This window comes from Solanum stenotomum, chromosome 10 (assembly GCF_019186545.1).
Source record: "Solanum stenotomum isolate F172 chromosome 10, ASM1918654v1, whole genome shotgun sequence".
NCBI classification, from domain to species: Eukaryota; Viridiplantae; Streptophyta; class Magnoliopsida; order Solanales; family Solanaceae; genus Solanum; species Solanum stenotomum.
In genome coordinates this window covers 547,383-570,128 of record NC_064291.1, presented here as the reverse complement: position 1 = coordinate 570,128, position 22,746 = coordinate 547,383, and the positions used below count along the sequence as shown (strand labels likewise).

Here is a 22,746-nt window from a genome sequence, read left to right as displayed (position 1 = left end):
TCCATTTTCAATTCTAAGATTATGAGTTTGAGTTACCAACAGAGCAAAAAGATAGGAGCTTTCGGGGGAGGGGGAGGGGGAGGGGTAAAAAAATGAAATAAAAAAGTAACCTCAAGATATAAACATTTTGACATCATTAGTGCATAAAACGTAAACTTCAATAAATATAGAATTTAACTTATAAATACTTATAATGTAACGAACTTTTACACGATCATTTTACTTTTAATTTGTTATAGTAAGTGATCTATTTTATTTTCCAGGTTATTGATCCAATTTTTATCAGAGATTTATTATGATATTGTTAGTGCATAGAAATTAAACTCAAAATACCTGTAAGCACTTGTAATAGGCAGTTCCACGAAAATATAGAGGGAAAGATATTAGTCCCTTTATAAAAGCTACAAAATTCTCAGACACATTTTCTGTTGAGTTCTCAGAATCAAAACTAATAAGTTTCTTTCCAGTTATATCAAATATCATCTGCAAAAAAAAGATTATATATATTTAATTAAATTCAAATATAATATGAAAAAAATATACAACATCTTTGAGATATACATTACGAAGCTAGATAAAAAAAAATTCATTATTATTATTATTAGTATCTTACTATCATAGTGAATTTCCATGTAACAAATTACATAAAAGTCGAGTGACCATCTGTGAAATTACCTTCGCTGATGCCTCCTTCATCTCAACACTTGTTTGTCCTGACCATCTCTTCAAGTTATTATTTACAATTTTTTCAACCTCAGGCAACATATTTTTCAAACTTTCAGGGCCAAAAAGATTTAGCACCATGTTTTTCAAGTACTTGTACATAAAACCATGTAATGATCCAACATTTTGCCTTCCAAAAATCTCTGTGAAAGTATATGGATACAACTTTGAAACAATTTTCCCTCTTGTTGGAAGATAAAGTAATTAAAATCAGGATCTGTGGATACTATTACTGGATATCCCACCAAACTAGTTCAAAATATCGGTCTATACCTGATTCAGAATTTAGATATTTTGAGTTTCTAGTTGAGAGATCAATAAAAACATATATATGGATCTATTTTTTTTTCTATTTTCCTTTAGTTCTTTTGGTTACATGAATAATTTGATCACCCACTATGTACAAAATAAATTATATAGCTAAGTACGAACGGTTTTTTCCACCCTACATTTATGTCCACCCTATAAATTTGATACCATCTCCTACAATGAAATTAATAACCCAACCCTGTTTGAGATATTTTTTAATAATATCTAGTCTTATTCTTATTTTTTTAATGCTTGATTGGTTTGGTTTTTCCGTCAAGATTGAAAAATAGATACATGACATTTGTTTATAAATAGACCTCAATTACTTAATCATTATAAATTGAACTAATTTGATATAAACATTCGATACAGATCAACTTAAATAAAATCATAAGTGACATACACTAATATTAAATTTGTTAATTACCTTTGCATCCTCTCCTTCACAAAAGGAGGAATATCAAATGATGTATTTGGTGCAAAGAATTGAATAGTCTCACCAAGTAATGGCCAACCTATTGAACCTGGTGGGAGTTTTCCATTGTTTTTAGGGTATCTCAAGTAATGTATAATGACAATAACAAGTAAGGATCCAATAATATAAATACCAAGTGACAACATTTTCTTGATAATATAATGTGTGTAAATTAAAGAGATGAAAATGTGGTGGTTTATAATTAGAGGAAATGGGAGACTATAAATAGGCAGTGGAATGGTGTACTATTTTATCTTTAGTTTTTTAAAAAAATTAGACACATGTCTTTTAACTTGGTTTCAGATGACATTTATGTCCTCCAACATTGAATAAGTACAAGTAGACTCTTAAACTTGTATAAAGTTTAATAAAATAGACACATGCATCATATGTAGCGTCCTACATGACATGCTACGTGTATTATGTGACGTAGGACATGTGTGTCTACTTGTTAAGCTTTATACAAGTTTAAGCACCTACTTGTACACACCCAAAGTTGAAAGACATAGATGACAGTTGAAACCAAGTTAAAAGGAACACTACTAGAAAAATGTAAATTACCTAGAGATTTTACTTGGGGAATTTTTTCGCATAAATTTCCTATGAATTTTCTTGCGAAAATATAAAATTCCTAGATTCTAGAACTTTTTACCTGCGAAAAATATTTCCCCAGAAAAATTGGTGGGTAACTTTGGCGCCATTTTCACAAAATTATTACCTGTGAAATTATCTGGGGCAACTAATCTGCAGATACCGTTTTCATAGGTAAATCCGCAAGTAATGAACAAAAAATAAATTTCCATGTTAGTTTGCAAGAAAATCCCTAGATAAAGTTACTTGCAGATTTAGTTAGGGATACTTACATGGAGATTTACCTAAGAATATTTTTATATGAATATTACCTGAAGATTCAGATTCTACAAATTTTGTTGGAAATTTATTTATTGAGAATTTTTTTACCTGGGGATTTACATGAGAATTTTATGTTATGAATTTGTGGGGGAATTTTTCTCGGGATTTACTTGCGAATATGTATACTTGAAAACTATTTCTTTGCACTTTTAACTGAATTTTTTTTCTTGAAAATTTATCTAAAAACTCCTTTTATTTGGAGATTTACTAATTAGTAAAATTTTCTTAAAAACATGTTTAAGAAAATTAAAATTATAATAATGTAAGAAATAATAATGACATGACAAAATGAATTTTATTATTAAATATTTACTATCTATTTTCAGGAAAAAAATTTGTACAATAATCTTACTCTAACAACGTGTTAGAACATTAAGAAGAAAAGAAGTGTTGGAAAGAAAAGGTCTAAAAGACACAATTGAATTTATCATATTTAGTTTTTTTTTTAAATTTGTATAAATGCCATGAACATTTTTCAATTCTTTTTATTTTACATGTAAAATTTTAAGCCTATGAAAAAAATTAATAACGCGAATTCTTATTATTATTTTTGGATTTGAATATATGAATTATAAAAATTATATGGCTAGTTATTTATCCAACATAAAAATATTTATCATAAAATATTATTAATGTTGATATAATATTATTACAAAAAATAAATTGTGTAGTGTTGAATAGGTCAAGACATTTTTTAAGTAGATAAACATTAGATTATTATATACATTATTAATGTGAAGTTTAATTGTCTCATTCAATAACAAAATTGAATTAAACGAACGAAATAACTATTATTTTTACTTGTATATCCAAGTTATAAAACTGTTTTACAAGTATTAAAAATGATAATTTCTTTATAGTAAGTTATTAAATGATATTTATTTGTAAATAGTATTTGTAACTAAGTATGTCAATATATAATTATAATAATAAAAACTAAAGTTATAAATACCACAAATAATTAATAAGATCTATCAAATATTATTGGTAATAACTTTCTTTCACTTTAAACTTATAAGTTATTTAAATTATTATTTTTATTATATAAAAATTTCTTAATTTTATTTTGGTGTGTTCGTATTTTCTCGCTTCAAAATTATTATTTTTTTAACTTAATTAGACAAAGTTTTATTAGTACATGATTTATATATGAGGTCAAAATATTAATAGAAAATAGGAACAACATCATGCTATTTAGAGTTTTGAAAATAAATACTTTCTCAAATACGTAAATTCTATTCATCTTATTAAGTAATTATAGAAAATAGGAATAGCATCATGTTATTTAGAGTGTGTAAGGTTTGCATATACTCTACGCTTTTCAGACTCCACTTAATATAATTTTACTAGGTATGTTATTATTGTTATTACAAGATACATATTCTAAAATCATAATATATTTTGATTAAAAACGTTGATAAAATATATTTAAAATTGTGTCATATTATATAGTGTTTGTTTTTATAAATCTAAATAAATAGAGAGATGTAAATATTAGAACATTCTTTAATTTAGTACTGAGAAATTTTGGTTTTGTACCACATCGGACAAATACATCAAGAATCTAATATTCACAATGATATAGGTAAGAAAATGGGTACAAAATGAAACTCAAGCTGGAACAACTACCGCGATTGGATGAATGTATATGTGTGTATTGATAACAAGAAAAACAAGAATTAATAAGAAGATAAGAATCAGAAACATAAATACTAAAAAAAAAATTTAGAATATCATAAATAAATAAATTGTTTAAATTTATTATAATATAATATTTTCATGAGGATTTACTTGTGAAAAATTTGGTAAGAAAAATCCTTTTTTCATCAATATTTACCAAAATTTCTGGGATACTTTTAGTATTTTATTTTGCAAGAAAATCCGTGAGTAATTTACCTGCAGAATTCCAATCCCTAGGTAATTTACTTGGAGATTTTTAAATTCGCAGGTAATAATTACCTACGAAAGTATTTCATCGATGTATTTTGGTAGGAAAATTCGCAGGAAATTAAGTTACCTGCGAATTTTCATATATAATCCGCAGAAAAATACCCATATAAATCGCAGTTTTCTTGTAGTGGCACATTTATTTACCCTTCGGGGTGGCTCCGTGATTTGGACTTGAAACTTCCATGTTGGAGGTCTCAAGGTCGAAACTCCTTGCCAGTGAAAGCAATAGATTTGCCTTCTGGGTCGAGCTCGTCATACCGGGATTGCTAGTGTGGGTTACCTCTCCAATGTTGTTTGTGAGTTATTGTATATATAGGAGCGAGAGTTTTACCTTGTGCTCACCCAAAGAATAGCAGTTGCGAATTTTCCTTGTCATTAAAAAAACACATTTATATATTAATATGATAAGAAAAAAGAAGTTAAGATGTTCAAATTTTATTAGCAAATTGTCTTGTATTTGACTTTTATTATTAAGAGAATTTTAAGGTGAAATTGATAGACTCCACGTGTCCTAATTGTTCTTTTAAGAAAAATCCATAACTACCCCCATCCACCCACCCCACAGCTTTTGAATATACTTTAAACTTACTCTAGGGTTGGAGCAGCGTGAGGAGTTTAAAGGGCAAAAATGGAACTTTTCAAAAATCACCAGGGTAACTCAATTTAAAATAGTGTAGGGACTAATAATGGTATTGTTATAGCTAGCTTACGTACGCTTCGATTATTCTATTAGGTGCTTATTATGTCTTATCTTTATATTTAATTTATAGAAGCCTACCCCGCTAAATCTTAGATGTGAGGAAAAAGGATATCAATCTATAGATGGCAGGGGTATCCATGATTTTTTGAAAATATATCGAATGAATCGATAAAATTCAAACTTCTTTTTTCCTTTGTATTTGTGATGTTTAAGTCAAATATATACATAAAAAATTAGCATTTTTTAGTAAAATGTTGCTCAACAAACATATAGTACTACTATTTGTCATACTTTATTTGTTATTAAAGCTTGCCATTGTTTTACATAAGAAATTAAACGAGACATTCTAATAATAATGTTAATCTTATAAGACATTTTGAAAATAATTGATTGAATTGTACAAATATGGACTAAACTAAATATAATGTTAGAAAAATATTTTATATTATGCTACACGAAATATATATTTTCTCTCAATAAACAAAAATCGTTATTTTTCTTTTAAAGTTAGGTTTCTACACCACTCAAAATGAGTAGTGGGCAGAAATGATTGAACAATTAGAGTAATTGCTATTAGCAGACCACACACTACCAAATAGGGCACGTTTACTCACTTCAGAATAACTTTATATTAAATGTATGTACTTTATATATCGGAAGTTTATATACATCTGATCAAAGTTTAATTAATTTTACCAAAATTTAGGCATATATAATTAAAGTTCAATCCTTTTGTCCGGATTTCAGCTACATGTGGTTGATATCGGTCATTTTTACCTGAAATTTGTACACATACATATATATAAAGTTCTATCATTTTTACTTGAACTTAAGGTAAAAATATGTTAACTTCAGGTAAATATAATTTTAAATATAATCAATGGATAAAATTAGCTAATGTAGAATACTACTCTTATTAATTACTCTTTATAATGGTACACCAACAATAATATACCTATTGTAATTTTACAAGGTGGAATCTGAAGTAAGTACGGTGTACACATATCTTACTCTTGTGTTATGGAGGTAGATAGGTTAATTTTAAAAAAAACTATAGACTTAAATAACGCAAATTAAAAAATGTACATAAAGAAATAATATAATTACTCTTTAAAATGGTAATTTTAAATAATTACAAAACATAACGAAATTATGAAATTTTATAGCCTTTACATGCAAGTGGTCTCCCTTACAGTTGCACCAATGTTATACATACAATTTAAAAAACACATACATTAAATCCAGTTGACCATAGATACAATTGATGTCTTCACATATATCCCACTTTCCGCTTTGAAAGAAAATATATACATATATAATTGATCACACATACATACAATATGCATTTACATTCTAATACTGTACCTACTTTTACCAAGTTTTGTTTTTAATCGTTCTATAATTTGCTTGATTATTAAAAAGATAATAATATTAATAAAGTTTTTAAATTTATTATGAGTTATGATTATATATAACATATTGAATAAAATTTTGAAAAATTAATTTTTATAATAAGATTATCTAATTTGAACTATATATTTAGCCCAAAACTAATCTAACTTTAAGATGTGCTAAATTAAATAAATGAAAATAGACTGAATTAATAAATAAACTTATCAATCTTGACAGATTAGGTTGGTCATATGTAATATTAGTAGTGTAGATTGTAGATTTCTAGTTTTGGTTAATTATTTCTGCCTAATTATTCTTGTTGTTGTTGCCATTCTTGTCAATTTATGCCAAATCAGCCTAATTATTAATGAGCGGAAATAAATTGGGTTAAAATAGATTCAGCCAATTTTGGTCAATTATTTCTGCCTAATTATTCTACCTCGAATTAAAATTGTTGGTATTGCTATTTTTGTCAATTTATGCTGGATCAACCTAATTTTTAATGAACAGAAATAAATTTGGTTAAAATAGATTCAGCCAATCTATATAAGTTACATTAATTAGCATAATCTAAAGTGGTTTTTCTTTCTTCTTGAGGAATTGGGACCATTTGGTTAGGATTAAATTCTTGCCTATTCATACTTCTTTTAATTTATTATTAGTAATCCTCTTAATTTTTTATTTTTTAAAAACCGTATAGTATAATGTATAAAAAAGTGTATCAATTTTGTATAACTATGTATAGAATATGGAGTATAATATAGGGATTCTAACGTAATTATATATGACAAAAAAAATCAATAAAAGTAGGCGCATATATATATATATATTGGTATTGATATTATATAAATAGTTATGTGTATAATTATTGTATAATCATGAATATATGATGTATAATTATGTATTAAAGATGTATATACATACATATATTCTATTAATACAATATTTACACATTGCAGATTTTTTTTTCAATTTCAACCAATTCAAATTTTCTCTAAATAGTAAGGCTGGGCATAAAATATCAAAAACCGAATTACTGAACCGAATCGAACCGAATTATTTGGTTATTTGGTAATTCGGTATTTGGTATGATAATTGGGAGTAAAAGTTTAGAATTATGGTATTCAAGTTTGAGTTTGGTATGAGACATTAGTACCATTTGGTATTTAGTATTTCCCGAATACCAAATTATTTACTTAATGAAGGTCATATATCAACATATCCATTACTCATTAGTACAAGTCCAAAAAGAAAGTTAAAGAATAAGCATGAATAATCATAATACATGTCTTTTAGTTGTATCAATTTGCTTTTCTTGATGTCTTCTTACTTGTTGATCTTCTATTATATCGTGCGTCTACATAAAAAAAAATAGAATTGATTGGAGAAATAGTATTAACTTTGTAATACAATTGTCTATAAATTCAATACGGTATAACTGAATACCGTATCAAATCGAAGTTTAAATTACCGTTTTCCGAATTCCCAAACCGAAACTTAAAAATTTGGTATTTGGTATCTACTTTTAACTACCAATTACTGAATTACCAAACCCAAAATTTGAGAAATCCGAACTGAATATCAAATGCCTACCCCTACTAAATAGTCTCAAAATTTCAAATATAAACTCCTCTCAATGATTCAAGTCTTTTTATATATTGCTCATGTAAAACAATATACGTTTCTCAATAAGTCAAATTTTAAAATCAAGCTTTAAAGAAGTTTAAATTGCCGAACATTGAATCTAAGTTTCTTTTTCTTTCTCTATTCCCATTTTTTCCCCTCTTTTTCCAGATCCATTTAAGAAGGCCGAATGGTCATTTTTTTTGTAACAAATAATCGGTGAGTTATTTTAGATAAGGAATTTTGACTCAATGGATATTTTGTCTAATTTTTCCATCTATTATAAATTGATTTCAATTTTTTTGTTTGTTAGTTAAAGGTAAATTAAATTTCTTTGCATAATATTACTATACGTTTTTTCACATATTTATGTTGATTGCAAAAAACGAAAAGAAAACTTATCACTACAAGAAAAGTTTGAATTACATGGGGATTTTCCTGGGGATTAGTATGAAAATTTGCAGGAAAGTAAGTTTCCTACGGATTATCATACTAATCCCAGAAAATCCTCAGGTAATTCACACTTTTCTTGTAGTGTATGAAACTAAATATATATGGTAACAATCTTTGTGTTTTTTCAAGCATTTTCTTTCTTTTGTAACGTATGCTAGAAATACTTGTGGAACTGTTTCGTTTAGATCAATTTTTTTGGTACGTCTATGGACGAATTTTAATATATAAATAAAATCCTTCCGTTTTAAGAGAAAAAAACACCCATAAAACCCTATTCGAGCAGTGAACAAGGTGGAATCATATTTTACACGACACTAAGCAATTATATAATTACCTTTAAAATGCAAACCACTAAACTATGATCGAATAATAAATGTTTTTATAAAAATTGAGTATGACTACTTCTCTAAATTTATCCCTGCACCCTCTTCATTTAAATTTGTTTATTTTACTGCTTTTTTTTTTTTTTTTACTATTCTTTAATTCTATTTTGTCTATGTTTAATATTACGAGATTAAAAAGCATTTTGATACAAAATATTTGTTGAGTCAAAATTTCTTGTTTTAAATAAGACAATTATCAATTCTTACGAAAAAATATGCTCATATATTCAATATATTTTTCAATTGCAAGCAAAGTGCAATTCACTCCTTCCCTTTTTCCCCTAATATCTTTCCTCTTCCGGTCGTTGAAGAAGCTAAACTATTGTAATGTGTAAAATTATATAAATAATGTAAATGAATATAAATACACTAATTATATATTACATATACACAATTTACAATGTCGATATTTTACATATTGAAACTTTTTTTTGTCACATATACAGTTACATAAACACCCCTTTAATTTATATGACACTCAAGGAAGGTAAAAGCTCAGTGTTTCCAAACTATTTAAGTAATAAGACAAAAGCAAATGTAAGGTAAATTCGCATGTCCATGATATCAGTAGCGTAGCCATATACAGTGAATGGGGTTACTTCGTTAAAAATTATATATAACACCTTTAAAATAAGAAACTGGTGTGATTGTTATATAGATGAACTTTCATAATATCGTAAAACACAAAAAATTAAGAAAGAGAGAAGTAAATATAAAATACATTCATATTAGTAGAACAACTCCCATCTAACATAGCAATATTACATAAGGTAATATTATAGGCGCCGATAGAGTAATTTCTAGATCGATATGCATTTTAAATGCATTATTCATACATAAACTATGAATTAACCATATTAATAACATAAAAAAAACATGCACTTATAGATAACAAAATTAAAGGCTGTGTGCATCAAAGGCAGATCTACATTCACATTAGTGAGTTCACGTTGCTTAATAATAACTTTTGCTCAACGTCTGTATATGAATTTGCTGTTGCAAGTACCTTTAGTCATATTTTCCAGAGATTTTAATGTGGTAACCATTTGGAAATTGTAAACCTGGAGTTCGTACTATATCTCCTCCTTTGATTATCTCCCACCTAATGATAATGAAGATTTTTAAATTAAAGGTGTGTATATAATGACCGTATCACGCCTCTCCATATCGGGCATATTTTTATATAAATTCTTTTCAAATTCCTTTAATCAATGTATATATTTGTATCACTTACTTGTACTTGGTCACAAAGCAATGGAGAAAGACAGCCATTTGCACCTTAGCAAAGTCTGCTCCAATACAAAATCTCATGCCACCTCCAAATGCCATAAAATTCCTAGATGCTCCATTTAGTTCTATTCCCTGTAAGCAATTTCAACATTTCATTATAATTTCTATGAAAAAACACTAAGAAGATTTATGACAATCTCTTTTGTTATAGCATCGCGAGATAGAGCGAAGAGTTCACAAGGAGAAGAGGTCGAGGTTTGTTGATAAGTGGAAGTGTAGAGAAACTGTGAAAGTCGATCCTCGACAAATCCAAAGATGTTCAAATTTAGTTCCAATATGGATATAAAAGTCAAGTTCAATCATTGATAACTTTGTTTTTTGGTTGGAAAGTGCCTAGTATAATGTCTCATTTCTTGTGAATTTGTTTTTAATTGTCAAGTGACCATTTTTGTTTATTAAGGTGATTGGTTAGAGTCCCAAGACCTTAGGTTGTGATTTGGATATTTAGGTAAAAAGTTGAATTTTTGGCTTAAATGAGTTTTGAGGGGTATTTCAGTCATATCTATCTTTGTTTTTTGCAATCCAACAATTCTGTTGGTTCCAAAACATATTTTATGATGAATTTACACTTTTGGTTTGTGTTTATAGGATTCCGAATGAGTTTCGAGGGTCAAAAAGATGTTTTCAAGGTTGCTAGTGCACACGTTTCGTGGCAAACAAATAGACTTTTAGCGACAAAAAATGGGTTTTAGTGACGAGACAGCTGAGTTAAATATCTATTCGAATTCATTTCGTATTTTTGACATTTTGGGAGCTAGAAAAGTCGGTTTGAGGTTATTTTTGATGCGTTTTTATTTCATAATCATTGGGTATGTATTTCTAACCTTATTTTACTATTTTCTCAAGTCTTTCATATTTCATGATTTCTATCCATTAAGTTGAGATTTTAAACCCTAAAGTAGAGAAATCGAAAATTGTTGATTTGAAGGTCGATTTGGAATGAGTTTTCATTGATTTTCGGGATTTAAGGTCCTTGTATTGTGGGTAAACTGATTTTGACAAAGTTTTTTTTTCAAATTTCTCATTTTTGACCGCATTTCAAATGTGGGTTTTGGGTTTTTTCTCCCAAAGTTTGAAAACTAGTAAATTCTTGATTTAAAGCTCGATTCTTACTTGTTTTTGATGGATTTTTCAACCATGAACTCCTCTTGGCTGGCAGAACTTGATTTTCAACTAAAAAACTGATTTTACCCTTTTGATTTTCGAAGTGATTTTTAAACTATTTTACCCGATTTCAAATCATATCAATATGGGTATCATTGAAATACTCATTTTGATGAACTTTTTTCATTTTTGATGGTTTAGGATCGTTTCGATTAGCTTGTTGTTATGGATTTGCTCCGATAGAGTTGTTCGGATAATTTTTTGGCCTTGAGATAGGTTTGGTTATCCTTCTCCTAGGCTGGGATTGGGTAATTGATCTTTCTTATGTCTTATGCTATGGGATGGGATCGTAGAATGATTTTGGGATATGAATTGTATTGTGCTGCTGTGCGGGGGCTTGATTGTATTGTGTTACCCGTGTGAGGGCTTATATGTGTTGTTTAGCCTATGTTGAGGCCTTAATTGTTGTTTTATTTCCTTTGAGAGTATATGATTCATAAGTTGCCTTTAAGATAGGCTTGTAATGCTATTTGACTTGTAATCCCCGAGTGAGAGGCTGAGTTGGAAATTTTATTGTAACGACCTGTTTCTGTCGTTATAGAAAAGCCAATGGGGAAAGAATTGGGGCAGAAAACTTTTGAGTACTGACTTGGAAATTTTTAGCCTAGTCCAGATTTGGACGAAATCTGAATCAGGTAAGGTCTAGGGAAATCTGGTAATGAATGGGGGATTTAATTATGAATTTGATCGCATGAGTAGATAGCCAAGACTTTAAGGAGCCTGTACGGCTTTACAGAATTGAATTCGGGCAAGTAGAACTCCTGAAACTGATCTTGGAATGAAAGGGTAGTAGGGTAGTTTTTTAACGTCAAGGATTGAAGGTGTGTTGCAAAGTGGGAGCTTGGAACTCAAATTCTAAGCTTCTGTCTTTGTACAAGCCGCCGGGGCGGGATTAATCCCGCCAGGGCGGGGCCGTTGTGGCGGGTTGGGTCCCGTTGTAGCGGGACAATCAAGACTTAAATCGGGAAAAAACCCCAAAAACGTTATTTTCTGCAAAACTTCTTCCTTGAGAGCTAGGAGACGACCCAGAACAGTTCTTGACAGTTTTCCACGTTTTCTAGCGCTAAAGATAAGATTATTACTCCCTTAATCCGTAGTTTGATTCGTAAACCTTAGAATCTTGGGTAATTATCATTGGGGAAGGGTTTTGGCTTGAAGTTAATGGTGGGAAAGCCCTAATTGAACAATAGGATCTTGGGTTTGACCATGGATTATAGTTTTGTTATTATCCAGGTAAATTAGGCCTTGTTTATTGATCCTTGCGTTAAATTACTTATTTTCGCGTTAAATTACTTATTTTCGACCAAGAACAAGCGGAAAGAATCCAAAAAGGGAAGGTTCAAGCGTCTTAAGAGGATTCAAGCTTGGTTTCGAGGTAGGTGATGGTTTGATTTCCTGTTTGTGTGATATATGCCGGTTAATTGCTTCATTGTATGCATGCATGTGTGCGAATAAGGAATGTAAACCGAATCTAATGCAAATGAGTATATGTATATGAACAATTACATGCCATGAACCCATTACTTGATTGTATGATTGTGAGCATTGTTCATCATGGATGTGATTGCGATTGTAGTTGTGTTGACTGGATCGGGTGTCATGTTTCGACATATATATTGGATCATGTGTCACGCACATATATCGGATTGGGTGTCACGTTTCGACACTTATATTGGATTGGGTGTCACATTTCGATACATGTAAATTGGATCGGATGTCACGTTCCGACACATGTAAATTGGATCGGGTGTCACATTCCGACACACTAACAGTTTGGGTGTGGGTTCAATGAGAGAACCATTGTTGATTATTATGTTTATGCCCACCTGTCATTAATATTGGAAAACTATATGTTGCTCCTGAAATGTTAATTGAACTATGTATTATGTATATGTGTGTTTATTGTGTTGTAATTGTCTGCTTGTATTTCGCTTATTGGAGTAGCCGCGTGATCCTACCAGTACACTATGGTTGTGTATTGATATTATACTTGCTCGTTCTTTGTTGAGTACAGGGCATCTTCAAGAGGCTACTGATTGACCTCAGCTAGGAGATCACTGATCGAGACTGAATTCAAGGGTGAGCCAGTTCTTCCAGGCTGCCATGTATCCTTCCTTGTTTAGTCCACTCTTTTCGAACTCAAATTATTTAGTTAGACTTTGCTTATGTTAGTTTAGGGATTGCACCCCTTTTTCTTAGACTTGTTGGTTTTCAGAGTTTTGGTACAATGAGTTTCAATTTCTAGGTGTAGAACTTCCGCAATAGTTATGTTTAGTTGTTTTATTAAACCTTTGGAGTTTATGGGAACTCCGTTTTATCTATCATTTAAACCTGCTTTCGTATCTTTAAATGTTCTAATTTTTGTTAATTTGATTAGTTGAGTTGTAGTAATGGTTCTCCCATTGGAGGGTTAGTGTGGGTGCCAATCACGATGATCTGGGTCGTGACATTTATAATGCTTTGATTAAACGAAATGTTTTTTAAATGGAATTCACTTATTTCTAATGAACTTTTCCCCACTATTTTTCATATGAGGGTGTATATCATGATTCAACTGAGTTTTGAGAAATTTAGATTGTTGATACATGTTGAGTTGATTCTTGCTTCCATGTTATATATGTGTTGTGATTCATCCATCCTTATTCATCATATCATGTTCTTTGGAAATTGGGAAAAATATGGAGATTCCTTTTTTGAAAGAAAATGAGACATTTTATATATCCTTGACCACGCTGAGGTGACAAGTTGATGAAATATTGAGATTGTAATTTGGTATATGGATTACGAGTCCCCCATGTGTCCTTGTATTGGAGCCTTAGCTCGACAGGGTGTGCGACAGCCTTGATTCCACCGTACCACCACTTCATTGCATCATCTCACTACATTGCATTAATCATTTGAATTGCTTGATTTGTCTGTGACATGAGAACTGTTGTGACCTTATGTTTACTTTACTCGTGCAGTTCATGATAAATTTGTGGCACATATCCCAAAATGAGACTTTTCTATATGCAGGTGGAAGCATTCCTAAGTATATTTCATAAGTTGATTAAGTCCTTTTACTCAGTCGGTCGAGCCTACTGAGTACTTGTGGATTGTACTCACCCCTACTTCTGTATCATTTTGATGTAGATTCTAGTCAGGATACTACCCGCGGTGGCTGATCGTAGCTAGCCTTGGGGATCTTTTCAGAGTGGTGGTGAGATCCTATTCCCGGAACACCATTAGTTTTATCCTTTATTTTCAGTCTTTGTTTCTTTTCGAATACTTGTGATATGTTTCATACTCTAAAGTTGTATTAGATGTTCTTTATACTTATGTTACCAGGTTTTGGGATATTCTTTGTTGTTCTTTGCTATCATTTGTGTCCCGACTTTCCTTCAGGAGTCTTGTGTGTGTGTTATTTTCAACTTACCACTTCTTTTAGTCTCTTCAATCACTTTTTTAACTTTTCTAGTATCAATTAATTCATTCGAGAATATGAGTTGTACTCAGTAACTTTGAGTCTTATATCTTATTCCTGAAAACTTTTTCTCTTCGGTCTTGTCTACTATCTAAGTGGTTTCTCTCTTTACAGCATGTTGGTGTCAGTGAAGGTTTAGCACCTCTTTACTATTTAGCAAAAAAAAAATCTAGAAATTTTATGTGTCGAATGAAATGTGAAGCACGAACGCGGTTAGTTAGTGAACCATAACGGAGGTAAGAATGCAACAAGTTATATATACATCTGAGTTGTGAAAACAACCTCTTGCAGACATGTTGGGTAACATTGCGTATAATTAATTCTGGTGGACCAACTCTTTCCTAAATTTCGCACATTTCAGTTGAAAAAAATATTAAAAATTTTAAAGTTTTTCTTCTACTTGAAAATATTTTTTTAAAATTTAGAGTGAGAAGTCAAAATAATATATAACCAAATAGATGTTTAATTTTTTAATTTTTTTTTATATCAAATCATTATATAATTTTCCGATAAAGTACTTGTTGGGATATATACTATTAACCATGTGTTAAGAAATAATATTTATTATAGAATAAATATTTGCTCAATTTTAATAGATCATATATTCGTTCATGGTATCTATTTACTTATATAGTAGATGATTTAGTGTGTAGAGTTTTAGCTTATACACAGATGATTAAATCATCGGTTCTTATAAGTATAAAGTTTTTTGTTCACAATCTAGGATGGAAATTGGACATGCCATCGGTACGATTGTAGCACAAGATTATAGGTAATTTATCTTGATTATGGGAACGGTATAGTTCCAACTTCTTGTGCTAGTGCATTTTGTATGTATTGAACGGGACCAAATAGAGATAGTTGTTTTAAACTGACTGACAAAACATATTCTCTAAACTATTAAATGTACTTATATTCTTAATCCTGATATAACTATTATGATCTGTATATATTAATTATCGTTTTGATTTATTAAAAGGTGATATTCTGAGATGGGTCAATATGCCTGGTAAGTTGGATGATAATAATATATATTGGTGAAATGATAAGTTAGTTGATGAAATCCATGTCTCGTTATAGAGATTGATTGATATGCCTTTTTGAGAAACTTATAAGTTTTCATCGTGTCAAACCTTGCAAGTGGATTTATGAATCCGACACATGAAATAAGTTAAGTAGTGCTCTAAAGGAAATTAATCATTAAGTTAAATTCGTCAGTAATTTAATTTATTGATTAGTATCTGAAATCTTAACATGTGGAATTACATAAGTGTTTAATGGGGAATTACGAAATATAAATAGAGGAGTGCAATTACGAATTTCTAGTGGAATGATTTGTAATTTATTATGGTAAGAATAATTCAAATTAATTATTTGGAATTATTTCCATAATAGGAAGCCTCAGTAATTAATTCTGTGGTCCCTCCAGTGCCCATATTTAACTAGAACTCAGAATCCTAATTCTAAAGGGAAAAGGGGAGAGGTGTTAGTTTTCTTATAAAAAGATTATAAGAAAACTAGCGTGTATTTTTCGGTTGAAGAAAAATAACGTGTGTTTGGTTCTCCTCTTTGGACTATGAAGAAATTTCTATAATTAGGGATTCTTCTAGCCCTAGATGGATTGGTTTTCTATTCTATACTTGCCCACCCAAGTATTGAGAGAGTTCAGATGTGAACTTGGGATCACTGTAGAAAACCATAGCTTTCTTGTAGATTCACTTGAAGGTCTGTCTAACTTGGGGATTCACTTGAAGGTATCTGTTCACGCTTCAAGAGGTATTTATCGAATTAAATTTCAATATGTTTAAGTGTTCTAGATGATTATGTGGTCTAGCATAAACGATATTGGTTATCTATTATTTATGTAAACAGTAAGATTATGGTGCTGTGCATATAATTTTCTAACAGTACTCACCTCCCATCTCCATGGATTGAATTGAAGTGGATCCTCATATTTGGCAGGATTTAAGTGGACAGCTGGAGGACACACCATTACTGCCCAACCAGCTGGAATGGTATATCCTGCATCTCACAAAAAGTTTATTTTAGAAATTAATCTTGTTCCAATGATACAGTAATGAATTTTTGCACAATCAGTAATGTTCTCTTAATTTCAGTAAATATATACAATTTATAGAAGGATATATATGCACCATGGGAAAAAAACAGTTATATATGCTCCCTTGAGTAATCAAGGGATACCTCGCACCTTCCCTCAATTAAATTCTTGGGAAAAGAGTTTGGAAAATACTTCAACTTTGGTCGAAATTGTTGTTGCGATATCAAACTTTGGAAATGACGTTTTACTCCCTGTACTATTTAATAGTATATTTTAAAGGTATATATATGTCTATGTCCAAATCTTGATTACATACCTTTGAAGTTGACATCTTTAAGTGCTTTTCTGAAAATCAAAGGCGCAATATTTGCCAATCTGACTGTTTCATTGATAAACTACATTTTTTCAATGAAATTAATTAATTTATGATTATATATTTAGACTTGGAAGGGACAATATTATAATTTAGATTAAATACCTGAAATGTGAACTTCATTGATTTATACTCTTTCCATGTAAGTCCATAAGATGCATTTCCCCTTCTTCTAATTATTTCCTCATGTTCCTCCTGAAAAACATTTGAGGAGTGTTTGATTGTTGTTTAGAGAAATTATTGTAACACTTATTATAAAAAGTTCAAATTCTGAATCCGACTTTGTCAAGTAAGTGCATATGTTGTTCAATTGATGAAGAAGATTATGGTTTCACTTACTGTTAATTCTTTCAAAGCCTTTGGATCTTCATGAAGAAATTTAATAGCCAAAGTTATAGCCAAAGAGGTTGTCTCAAAGCTAGCAAAGAGCAACGCAAACATCAAATCCAAAGCTATTGCCTCAGTGAGAATTGTGTCTTTACTTTGAAGTTCTTCTAATACATAATCAAAGAAGTCACTTTGCTCTTTTCTTGGTTGTGATTTCCTTTCCTCTAGCATTCTCTTGAGCATTTTCATTATCTTCTTTCTTCCCTAATGAACACCTTCAACAGTTAGTTCAATTATGACTTGTCTAAATTTAGTCAAACATCGTTATAATAATATTATTTTGTCTATATTTTTGGATGTTATAATGAAATATTGCTATAGAAAATATATAATATAAATACTGATTAAGTAAAGAACTTTTATACAATCACTTTATTTTTAACCTTTATAGTAGGTAATTCATTTTATTTTTCAGGTTACTGATTACTTTTTATTAGAGATTATATGTAATTATTATGATATTATTAGTGTATAGAAATCAAACTCAGAAATACCTGTAAACACTTGTGATAGGCCGTTCCAGGAAAGCATAAAGGGAAGGAAATTAATCCCTTTATAAAAGCGGTAAAATTTTCACACACATTCTCTGTAGAGTTCTCAGAATCATAGCTGATAAGTTTCTTTCCAGTTAGATCAAATATCATCTGAAAAAATATAAAATATTTTGCTTTGAATCCAAATATCATTTGCAAACAAAATACAAACTCTTTGAGATATACATATTATGCCGGAAAGATACTAAGCATATTAGTTTCTCTTTCAATATTATTATTATTGGCTTAAGTCATCGACGATCCCTTAAAATTGTCTGCATAATTCACTTAGATATCTCAACTAAGACTAGTACTTATTGAACACCTTTAACTATTCAAAAATTATTCCTATTGGACATTTTTTATAATAGCCAAAAGGTATGAAGAGGTTTGCGCTGACATGGCAACCTGACTAATTAAAAAAATAACACGTGGCATTGGGGCCCTAAAATAATAGAAAAAATATATTTTTTTGATTAAAATTATTTCAAACACATTTTATATCTATTTTTTAAAAAAAAAATAAAAAAATGAAAATATCAATATATTCTACCAGCCCCACCCCTGCCCAACCTCCTCCCAGCCCCCTTTGATCTTCATCTTCTTTCCTAAATACATTCTTTTCCAAATCACAAAATTCAATTTCTTTTTAAATAACTTGAAGATTAACCTTTTAAAAAAAACATATTTTCATACTAGATACGTCATAGAGAAAGAATGGTATAAGAGTAAAGGAGAAAGGGAATTGACCAGTGGATACTCATTTTAGATTGATGACAAAAAGAAATTGATAGCTCAAAATTAATTCTACCTAATTTTTGGATATCATTTTTGATGAATTTAGTGGATTTACATTTTAATTTGAATTGTAATATTTGTTCTAAAATAGTGATAGACAAATATCGGCCCGCTAACCTTTTTTTTTCTCTGATGCATAAAAATCATTTATCTTCTTTCTTCTTTTTTCATACATTCAATAAGTTGATTCAGATTTGAAAGGAAAAAGATAAAACAAAAAAATATTAAAAAACAGTGTTGGAGCTAAAATGGAGAAAACTTGGAAACTAATAAAGATGAAGAAGATGACTAGTGGGGGTGGGGTTTTTTTTTTTTTTTTTATAAAAAAACGTATCAATGAAAGAAGGAAAAGAATTTATATTAATTATAGTGCCAAGTGTTAATAAAAGAAGAAAAATGTATTTTTTTAAAAAAAAAAACTATTCGAAGTTGCGCTCCATGAAAGTACAGAACACTATTTTTGTCATATCAGCGTTTTGTGTTTAATAGGTACATGTTTTGCACAATTTAGGTGTTCAATAGGTACAAGTCCTAGTTGAGGTGTCTAAGTGAATTATGCGGACAATTTTAATGGATTGTCGATGACTTAAGCCTACTATTATTAGTCTCTTAGAGCCCGTTTGGTTTAGCTTAAAAAAAGTAGCTTTTTAAAAGTAGTTTTTAAAAGTCAAACTTAAGTAACTTTAAGTTAAAAAGTGAAAAATAGGTGTATCTACTTTTAATAACTTTTTAAAAGTTATTTTATATTTATTTTAAGTTATTTTTAACTTTGTCAAACACTCTCGAAAGCTAAAAATAACTTAAAAGTAAATTTAACCAACTTTTAAGTCAATCCAAACAAGCTCTTACTATTTTAGTCTTGTATTTATTATTATTTATTGTTTTTTTCCCTCCGATATTTTTGCTTGATCACCATATTTTTTTTGTTGTTGCTATGATTCTTTTCTCCTCTGTTTTTAACATGACTTCTTAACTATTGCATTGCTCTGAAATTTAGACTACTTAGTGAATTTGTGAATTTGTATGTAATAAAATACATGAAAGTTGAGTGACCATCTCTGAAATTACCCTGCAATTTAGACTACTTACCTTGGTTGTTGCTTCCTTCATCTCAACACTCTTTTGTCTTGACCATCTGTTCAAGTTATTATCTGTAGTTTTTTCAACCTCAGGCAGCATATTTTTCAAACTTTCAGGGCCAAAAAGATTTAGCACCATGTTTTTCAAGTACTTGTACATAAAACCATGTAAAGATCCAACATTTTGCCTTCCAAAAATCTCTTCAAAAGTATGTGGATACCAACTTTGAAACAATTGCCCTTCTTGTTGGAAGATGAAGTAATTAAAATCAGGGTCTGTGGATACTATGATTGGATATCCCACCAAACTAGTTCGAAATATCGGCCCATACCTGATTAAGAATTTAGATGTTGTGAGTTTCGAGATGTGAAATAAGTGGGATGCGAAACATATATTAAGTTATTTTGTTTTTAACATATATATAACGTTTGTTTCCGATTTACTAAGTTATGTCAAGCCTATGAACTCGTGCTTAGATCAATGTGTTCCAATTAATTGTGTGGTGTCTGTGCATGTAGTTTAAGAAAGAAGGAAATACTTCAGAAACTTATAGTCTCAAATAAATTATAGACATTTGTGTGACTATAAGTCATCTTATTAAGTATAAAATGAGAAATTTAAAGTTTTTTTTTTTTTGTTTTCCACCCCATGTCCGGAGCCCACATTGGAGCTCCGACTAAATCTGAATCGCGCACTGCAGGGCTCATTCGGGGGTGGCGCTCCCAACAAGATTTTCTCCATACCCAGGGCTCGAACCTGAGACCTCTGTTAAGGGTGAAACACTCCCACCAGTGCACCACAACCCATGTTGGTAGAAATTTAAAGTTAAATCATATCTACATAAAGAAGTTTGACATTCTTTTTGAGAAAGATTAAAAAAAAAGGTATGATAAATACATTGTGAAGCCACAATTAAACCTTTGTTCTAATTAGACATAATACATAAACATAACCCTTAGCTTGACCTCAGCTGGAAACTATGACCTTTAACTTTGGGTGTGCACAAATAGGTAATTAAACTTGTATAAAATTGAACAAATAGACACATTCGGCCTACATGGAAATTTTGTGTCCTACACGTGGTGTCCGATGTATATTATGTCATGTAGGACATGTGTGTCTACTTGTTTAATTTTATACAAATTTAAGTCTACTTGTGCACACTCAAAGTTGGAGGGCATAGTTGTCCGTTGAATCCAAGTTAAGGGTCATGTTTATGTATTATGTTTTCTAATTATGTGATGGTGACTGAGTATGCAGTTTAACAAACAAAAAAAGACTTTTGAAATTTGTTGTCTAAAATAAGCCATAGATATTTGTGTGTCTATAAATCATCTCATCAAGTGTAGAATGAGATGTTCAAAATTAAATTGTTTCTGTATTTACAAAAAAAAATAAAAGCATAATACATAAATATGTCTTTTTACTTCGCCTCAGTTGGCATCAATGCCCTTCAACTTTGGGTGTACACAAGTAAGCATTTAAACTTGCATAAAATTAAATGAGTAAACACATGTGTCCTACGTGACATAGTACACGTAGGACACCACTTATGATGTCTCATAGGATATGAATGACACCACTTATGATGCCTAATAGGAAGTGAATTGCCACATAGGATGACAAGTAGGACGTGTGTGTCTACTAGTTCAATTCTATAGAAGTCGAAGTGACTACTGGTGCACACCCAAGGTTGGAGGGCATAAATGCAAGATGAAGCTAATTTAAAGAGCATGTTTATATATTATGCCAAAAATAAAGTATGTCATTCTATTAAACAAATTAAAAAAGAAAATATGACACATAAATTGATCAGATAAAGAGAGTATATAGAGATCAATCCTGAATCAGTGAAGTTCCCATCTTTTTTACTCCTTGATGATTCGAACTCACAATTTTAGGATTTGAGGTGGACGTTGATTGTCATATGAGCATGTCTCTCTTGTCATCAAACATCTCTATAATGAGGACATTTGTTGAAATATTTTTGACAGCTATAACAAAATGTTATTATAAAGAACATAATGATAATATTAACGTTTAATTAGTTATTTTACCTTTGCATCCTCTCCTTCACAAAGGGAGAAATATCAAATGATGTATTTGGTGCAAAGAATTGAATAGTCTCACCAAGTAATGGCCAACCCATTGAACCTGGTGGGAGTTTTCCATTGCTTTTAGGGTTCCTCCAGTAATGTATAATAACTATAACAACTAAAGATCCAATAATATAAATACCAAGTGACAACATTTTCTTGATAATATATTGTGTGTAAATTAAAGATATGAAAATGTGGTGGTTTATATAATTAGAAGAAATGGGGAACTATAAATAGGCAGTGGAATAATGTAGTCCAGATCCAAAATAGTATATTTTATCCTCTGTTAAATGTTTGGTGTATTATTTGTACATTTGTTCGTGGGGTTGTTCACAGAGGCGGATCTATTAAGGGGTTTGGGGGTGCACGCCACCCCCGAACTTCGACGGAAACTCTATATATACATAGGTATATATATATATAATATTTATATTTATATAAAGCGTGCCACCCACAGAACAAAATTGGCTTGTGATGTCACGGTAGGAGGGCAACTTTAAAAGGCTGATATTGCGGGTTCAAATCCCATTTGTACCTATTTTTTTGAGAAAGACGTTTTTTTAAGAAAAAGGAAATTGCT

The 22,746-nt window shown here is 30.2% G+C and overlaps 1 protein-coding gene and 1 pseudogene across 1 annotated transcript; both read right to left on the bottom strand.

The window, feature by feature from the left end:
• LOC125878351 (cytochrome P450 87A3-like) overlaps positions 1 to 1,653 on the bottom strand; it is a 41,583-nt pseudogene extending 39,930 nt beyond the window's left edge.
• A 7,556-nt stretch (positions 1,654 to 9,209) lies between these two features.
• Positions 9,210 to 22,356, bottom strand: LOC125878350 (cytochrome P450 87A3-like). The gene is made up of 9 exons (XM_049559587.1): positions 22,125 to 22,356; positions 20,077 to 20,398; positions 18,151 to 18,300; positions 17,609 to 17,860; positions 17,375 to 17,464; positions 17,213 to 17,291; positions 16,753 to 16,859; positions 10,155 to 10,282; positions 9,210 to 10,022 (listed from the first exon to the last, which is right to left on the bottom strand). The coding sequence occupies exons 1-9, from the start codon at positions 22,316 to 22,318 to the stop codon at positions 9,929 to 9,931; spliced, it is 1,416 nt and encodes a 471-aa protein (XP_049415544.1). The 5' UTR covers positions 22,319 to 22,356; the 3' UTR covers positions 9,210 to 9,928.
• Between the last annotated feature and the right edge of the window lie 390 nt (positions 22,357 to 22,746).